General features: G+C 39.6%; 1 protein-coding gene across 1 annotated transcript in view; it reads left to right on the top strand.

Moving 5' to 3' along the window:
• LOC135095695 (serine/threonine-protein kinase mig-15-like) overlaps window positions 1–7,500 on the top strand; it is a 51,852-nt gene that overhangs the window by 41,846 nt on the left and 2,506 nt on the right. Inside the window, 7 exon segments of the mRNA XM_063996707.1 lie at window positions 2,800–3,013; window positions 3,451–3,662; window positions 3,974–4,144; window positions 4,346–4,495; window positions 5,360–5,470; window positions 6,132–6,320; window positions 6,841–7,500. The exon segment at window positions 6,841–7,500 is cut by the window's right edge and continues 2,506 nt beyond it. Coding sequence (XP_063852777.1) covers window positions 2,800–3,013; window positions 3,451–3,662; window positions 3,974–4,144; window positions 4,346–4,495; window positions 5,360–5,470; window positions 6,132–6,320; window positions 6,841–6,924 — 1,131 coding nt within the window. The 3' untranslated portion in view covers window positions 6,925–7,500.

Here is a 7,500-nt window from a genome sequence, read left to right as displayed (position 1 = left end):
TATTATTATTCAGCAACTTACTAATTCTTTTATACACAAATTCTTTCATTATTTATACTTTATTTTTATTTTCTGTATTAGTTTTTCTTAAGTCTCCCTCAAGTCTGGTTCCCGTTTTCTGTTTTAATTTCTCTTCAATTAATTTGTAAGTATATCTTTGTTTTTTTTTCTCATGTATGCATTTTATTCTTTTTTCAAAATTTTATTTCCTCTGTACTGAAAATTGTAATATTTTGTGTGTCAGGTGTGTTGGCAATAATGAGGTGGGTGAGGACACAGACATGGTAACACTGCTAGACTGATGCTCTCACTCACTCACTCACTCACTGGTTGGTTGATTGGTCAAAGTATTCCTGTCTTGTGTTGAAACGTGTGGCAAATTTACTTTACTCCCTCCAAAACCATTATTGAGTTGTAAGACACCAGATTGGTTTTGTTTGGGTCATCTGGTGTCCTGTCATTGTTTTGGTGGGAATACAGTGTTTGTTTGCTGTGTGTTTGACACAAGGTGGGAATGTGTAGACTGCCCAGTGAGTGAGTGAGTGAGTGAGAGCATTAGTCTGGCAGTGTTGCCATGGCCCCGTGTCCTCACCACAGCTGGGCGTTATTGCCATAAATTATTGCAATAATTTATTGCAATAAGAGTATCGGGTTATTGGTTACCTGATAATTATTTTTGCTGCGTTATGGATTCTTGGGCGTCACCGACACTTTTGGTTCCAACCTGACGATGATGGATATTTTTAGTTTTTGGAACGTGAGAAGTTAAAGTTTTAAACGTTAAAAATCAAGTGTAGTTTTATTTAAAGCAGCACTTTTCATTACTGAAGACACGGTAAACATTGAATTTGAATTTTTCCAAGATTTTTCTAAGGTTTCTAAGATAAAGATAAAAATAAAGATTTGGATATATCAGCCTTTTTTTATTAAAATATCAATATTGTTATCGCTTGTATCGGAATTTTGGTTTTATCAACTTACTGGTTATTGGTCAATAAATTTACTGGCAGTTATCGCCGGTAAGGTTTTTGTTATCGATTTATCAGTTATTCTGATAAATTTTTTTTGTCATCATGCCCTGCTGTGGTGCACACCTGGCTCAGTCACCGCCACACACTGTACAGTTATTCATTTGACTCCATAACTAACATTTACTCTTTAATTTGGCTCCTCATTTGATATTTTCCAAAGAAGACTTTTCAACAATTTTTTGAGTAATTTTTTGAGTCAGTTTTTCCTTTCTCGTATAATGTGATTATAATGATTTTTTTATTTGATTTTGAGATTTGCTAATTGTGTTTTTTGGCTAAGCTTCTAAATACAGCTGGCTAATTCATTTATTTATTTATTTACTCTTTTATATCTTTTTATTTATTTAATGTTTTTTTTGCCCGCTTCTGATTTGATTTATCCATTTGTTTGTTTGTTTGTTTGTTTGTTTGTTTGAGGAATGCTTGCTTTGTTTTGATTATTTATTTATTTTTATCTTTTTTTCACTGCCTTGTTTTCTTTCTGCCTCACTGATAGCATGTCACTACTACTACTACTACTACTACTACTACTACTACTACTACTACTACTACTACTACTACTACTACTACTACTACTACTACTACTACTACTACTACTACTACCAGCACCACCACCACCACCACCAGCACCACTTCTTACAGCTATTATTATTTTTTTTATTTCTCTTATTTTTTCTTTCTTTTCTTTTTTTTGTGCATTTTGACCTGCATGTTTCTCTCTCTCTCTCTCTCTCTCTCTCTCTCTCTCTCTCTCTCTCTCTCTCTCTCTCTCTCTCTCTCTCTCTCTCTCTCTCTCTCTCTCTCTCTCTCTCTCTCTCTCTCTCTCTCTCTCTCTCTCTCTCTCTCTCTCTCATTTCATTTTCCCATTTCTTATTTCTTTAATTTTCTTGTTTTTTTTCGTCTTTTTTCTTGTTTTTTTCTAATCTTCCATGTTTTGTCCCTTTTACGTTTTTTGTTACATTAATTTCCATCTTCTTTCCCTTTTTTCCATGTATGCATTAATACATAACACCATAAAAAATATTAACAATTTCCTATATTTCATTTCACTTATTTATTTCATTTGATTTTTTAGGCATTTATTAATTTATATTTAACATACTGAACTAAAAATCCTTATAAGTAAAGAATCCATTAAGTTAAAAGCTCTGAAATCCATGAAGAATTATTGGTGTAACTTTATTGCATGAGTTTAACGGTGCCAAATGATAATTAACTTTGCTTTCTTGCCGCAAAAGTAACTCTTTAAATTAATCAAGGTCAGGTGTCGTTGAATTGTTTTGCTTTTGTTTATTGAATTGAAATGTGACCACCACCACTACTACTACTACTACTACTACTACTACTACTACTACTACTACTACTACTACTACTACTACTACTACTACTACTACTACTACTACTATATATACTGGTACTACTATTACTACTACACACACACACACACACACACACACACACACACACACACACACACACACACACACACACACACACACACACACACACACACACACACACACACACACACACACACCTTCTCTCACTTCACCTCAAGTTTACAGACCACAAGAAAACACACCAAACTAGACCCAAACACACAATTTCTCTCACAACCCCTTGCCAAAACAATAACAGACCCCAATGAACCCAAATAAACCCCAAACAAACGTAAGCAAACCCACACACATCCCTAGACAAACACACACACATACACACACACACACACACGCAGACCACTAAGCCACCTGTGTGCCGTCCCCTGCAGTACCGGCAAGCCATGATGGGTAAGGGTGTCCATCCACAACTTCAGAACAAACAGCGTTCCTTCATGGCGTTTGGGTTCGGGGCGGACCAGTCGCGGAGGGAGTCTCACATTAGCATCAACGTGGCGCCGACTTCCCATGAGGTGAACGACACGCCGGAGATTAGGAAGTACAAGAAGAGGTTCAATTCGGAGATTCTCTGTGCATCGCTGTGGGGTGAGTGTGTGTCTGGGTGGATTGGGGAGAGGGTGGGAGGCAGTTGTGTGTGGGTGTTTTGGTTTGGTTGGGTTATGGGATGTGTGTGTGTGTGTGTGTGTGTGTGTGTGTGTGTGTGTGTGTGTGTTTATTTTATTGGTTTACAATGCTTAACTTAATTTACTTTTCCTTCTTATGTCTTTCAATGTCTTTTTATGTCTTCTTGGTATTTTTTTGGATGCAACACTTATTAATTCATTGTTCCTCCTGCTTATATGTTTAATTTCCTGGTGGTTCTTGAGGCACAGCACTATTTAATTTACTCTTGCTTCTTCTTATGTCTTTCAATCATTTCTCATCCTGACATTTCTTAAGTCAAAAACTAATTAATTAATTCTTCCCTCTTACAACTTTCATCTTTCTTTGGTGCGTTAACAAGAGCCCCCTCTCCCCAACAGGCGTAAACCTCCTGATCGGCACAGAAAACGGGCTTATGCTGCTGGACAGGTCTGGCGTGGGCAAGGTGTACCAGCTAATATCTCGTCGCCGCTTCCAGCAGATGGAGGTGCTGTCAGACCAGAATATTCTTGTCACCATCTCTGGGAGGAAGAACAGAGTGCGGGTGTATTACTTGTCCTGGCTCAAGTCAAAGATTTTGCGTACCGATGCTGTGAGTTTGTGTATGTGTGTGTGTGTGTCAGTGTTGGAAGGAAAGTGTTTGTTTGTGTGTGTGTTTGTATAGGAAGGTAAGTTTGTTTGCGATTGTATTTGTGTTGAAAGGAAAGTGTGTGTTTGTATAGAAAGGAAAGTTTGTGTGTGTGTTTGTGTGTACCGTACACCTACCTGACACCAACTAGTGGAGAGATATAATGAAATGTAAGTGAGTGTGTGCTTGTGAAAGATTTTGACGTGTTTGTGTGTGTGTGTGTGTGACTGCTATAACTACCACTACAACTCCTCACACCTCCATCTTCCCAACAGCAACAAGTGGAGAGACGTAATGGGTGGATCAACGTGGGAGACCTTCATGGCGCAGTCCACTTCAAGATTGTGAAGTATGAGAGAATTAAGTTTCTGGTGATTGCTTTGCGGGATTCCATTGAAATTTACGCCTGGGCACCCAAACCTTACAACAAGTTTATGGCTTTCAAGGTGAGCTGTGTGCGTGTGCATGTGTGTGTTTGCGTAAGGTATTATTCTTGAATTTATCGTGTTTGTGGACTGAATGCCTTTTTTTTTTTACTCTTCCGTGTTTGTGTGTATGTACGTGTGTGTGTGTTGTGGCTGTGGTCAATAAAACTATCTACCTATCTATCTGTGAGAGTATTTAACAAGCATCTCCTCCCATGGCAGAGCTTCTCCTACCTGACGCAGAAGCCGTGCCTGGTGGATCTGACAGTGGAGGAAGGGTCACGTCTGAAGGTGATCTATGGTTCCAATCAGGGTTTCCACGCTGTTGATGTGGACTCATGCCATGTGTACGACATTTACCTGCCCAAACACGTGAGTACTGGGGAGTGTTGGTGTCCAGGTGGTGTTGGTGTCCAGGTGGTGTTATTTACTGGTGGTCTTGTCTAGATTGTGCTGTTTTCTGTTCTCTAAGTAGTTTTAAAGTTGTATTTCGTGCTGTCTTGTCTAGATTATGCTGTATTTTGTGTCTTAAGTGATGTTAAAACTTGTATTTGGCGATGGTCTTGTCTAGATTATGCTGTATTTTGCATCTAAGTGGTGTTAAAACTTGTATTTGGTGATGGTCTTGTCTAGATTATGCTGTATTTTGCATCTAAGTGGTGTTAAAACTTGTATTTGGTGATGGTCTTGTCTAGATTATGCTGTTTTTTTCTGGTGCCAAAGTAAGGTTATTTTTGCCACGGGTCGGCCCTCTAGATTATTCTGTGTCTTCTGATTCCTAAGTGGCGTAAAAGTTATATTCATCCCTGGTCTTGTCTAGATTATCCTGCGTTCTGGTCTCAAAGGTGTGTTAATGTTATATCCGGCAGTGGGCAGGCCTCCTCTAGATTTTCCTGTGTTTTCTCAGTCCTAGGAGGTGTAAAAGTTGTATTTGTCACTGGCCTCTTCTACATTATCCTGTGTTGTTTTGGTTGTCATATTTCAAGGACACAAAGGAGAATTAAATTGGTGAAAGTAAAGATTGTATAAGTGAATGTTAGTAAATGTAAGTGCGTGTAGTTATATTTGTCTCTGGTTAGAATGATATAAGTGTGTGTGTGTGTGTGTGTGTGTGTGTGTGTGTGTGTGTCCCCATGAATAAATAAATGGAAAAAGGTGAATTATAAGTGTGTGTGTGTGTGTGTGTATGTTAATATGACCTGTGCTATGTTGACCTGACCTTCCCGTGTGTCGCAGATTCAGGGTGACATCACACCACACACCATCATCACGCTTCCCAACAGTAACGGTCTACAGCTCCTTATCTGCTATGACAACGAGGGGGTCTACGTTAACACCAATGGCAAGGTGGGTGGTGGTGGTGGTGGTGGTGGTGGTGGTGGTGGAAGGTTTTTTTAATTGTATTTTGTTTGTTTTATTTGTTTTTATTTATTTTTTTATTTATTTTATTTATTTTCTTATCATTCTTGGTTTTCCATTTTTGTTTTTTGTTTTTTTATTTTTATTGTTTTTTTTATCGTATTTTGTGTATTTTATTTATTTTTAATTTTTTTTTTCTCATTCTTGGTTTTCTATTTTTTGTTTTGTTTTGTTTTGTTTTGTTTGTTTTGATATTTTTTTTTTGGTGGTGCTTCAGTGTGTTCCAGGGAATTTCCTTTATTTTATTTATTTATTTATTTATTTATTTGTTTATTTTTTATTGGTTTTTGGTGGTGGTGGTGGTGGTGGTGGTAGTAGTAGTGGTGGTGGTGGTGGTGCTTTGGTGTGTTTGAAGGAATTTATTTTATTTTGTTTTGTTACTTTTTTATTTTGTTTCCCTTTTTCCTTTTTGGCAATCTTCCTACCAGTACTGTTCCTGTTGTTATTCTATCTCTATCAATTATTATCTTACAAAAGACAATGATATAAACTGAAATGACAAAACACACACTATATAAAACAAAACACACACACACTCACTCATACCCACACTGACCTCCTCTTCCTCTTCTTGTTGCTTCTCTCTCAGATCACAAAGAACATGATGCTGCAGTGGGGAGAGATGCCAACCTCTGTGGCCTTTATTGGTACTGGGCAGATCATGGGCTGGGGCAACAAGGCCATCGAGATCCGGTCAGTGGAGACGGGGCACCTCGATGGCGTCTTCATGCACAAGAAGGCACAGAAGTTGAAGTTTTTGTGTGAGAGAAATGACAAGGTGAGTTTGGAAGCATGAGGGAAGCGTGTGTAGTTGGTAGAGGTTTTGTTGTGTTGTGTGAAGTTGGGAGAGGTTTTGGTGTGTTGTGTGTAGGTCTGGAGGCTTCCTGCACCAACCCTTGTGTATTTTGTGGTGGTAGTAGTATTAGAAGGGGACAATAAGTGAAATGTTTTTGTTTTGTACAGGGACTGCCACGTGTAGGCCTGGTGGCTTCCTGCACCAACCCTTGTTATGATAGATCAAGAAGTAATAAGCTTGATATAGTTTCAAGAAGAGAGACAGCAACTAATTTGTTTTTAAAATTGAGTGGTGGATGACTGGAATAGACTTGGTGAGCAGGCTGTTACTGTTAGTGCCTGTTAACTTGGAGGTTTGAAAGCCTAGTCAGATTTATGGATGGGGATGACAGGTGGAAAGAGGCAGGCATATTTCATACAAGGACAACCACTTGTAGTCCTGATGGCTTCCTGCAGGCACTTGTAGACATTCACCCCCCATCTGACTCCCTCCCCTCCTACAGGTGTTCTTCTCCTCGGCTAAGGGTGGCTCTTCATGCCAAATCTACTTCATGACACTCAACAAGCCTGGGATGGCCAACTGGTAGAAACAGCCACACCTCCAAGGCCACACTACCTTGAAAAGTGCTGGGCCACATCATTCTGGCCACACCACACCCAGCCACTGTACCTTGGCCACACCACACTGGGATGCGCTGGGCCACACCACACACCACACAACATGACACCACACCACAGATACACTACAACACCACACCCAACCACGCCCACTCATGCCCAGCCACACACACCTGAATGGAACAGAAAGAACGGACTCTTCCTGCACCACATCCACCACCACAGCTGGACAAGAGTGGATGGGTGGATGGGTAAATAGATGGATGGATGGACAGACTTACTACCACTACTACTACTACTACTACTACTACTCCGACTGCTGCTACTACTGCTACTACTACTGCTACTGCTGCAAGTTTCTAGGAATCAACTCATTTGGGGTGTTTTTTTTGTACCTAACTGCTAATGATGATGATGATGATGATGGTGATGGTGGTGGTGGTGGTGGTGGTGATGAGGAGAAGACGATGGTGAGGAAAACTGAAGGTGAATGATGTTTGTTCGTGTGCGTATAGTGAGTGAAAGATGATGATGATGATGGTGGT

Source organism: Scylla paramamosain, unplaced genomic scaffold (assembly GCF_035594125.1).
Source record: "Scylla paramamosain isolate STU-SP2022 unplaced genomic scaffold, ASM3559412v1 Contig1, whole genome shotgun sequence".
Lineage (NCBI taxonomy): Eukaryota > Metazoa > Arthropoda > Malacostraca > Decapoda > Portunidae > Scylla > Scylla paramamosain.
The sequence above is the reverse complement of the archived record's forward strand: the minus strand, read 5'-3'. Positions and strand labels throughout refer to the sequence as shown.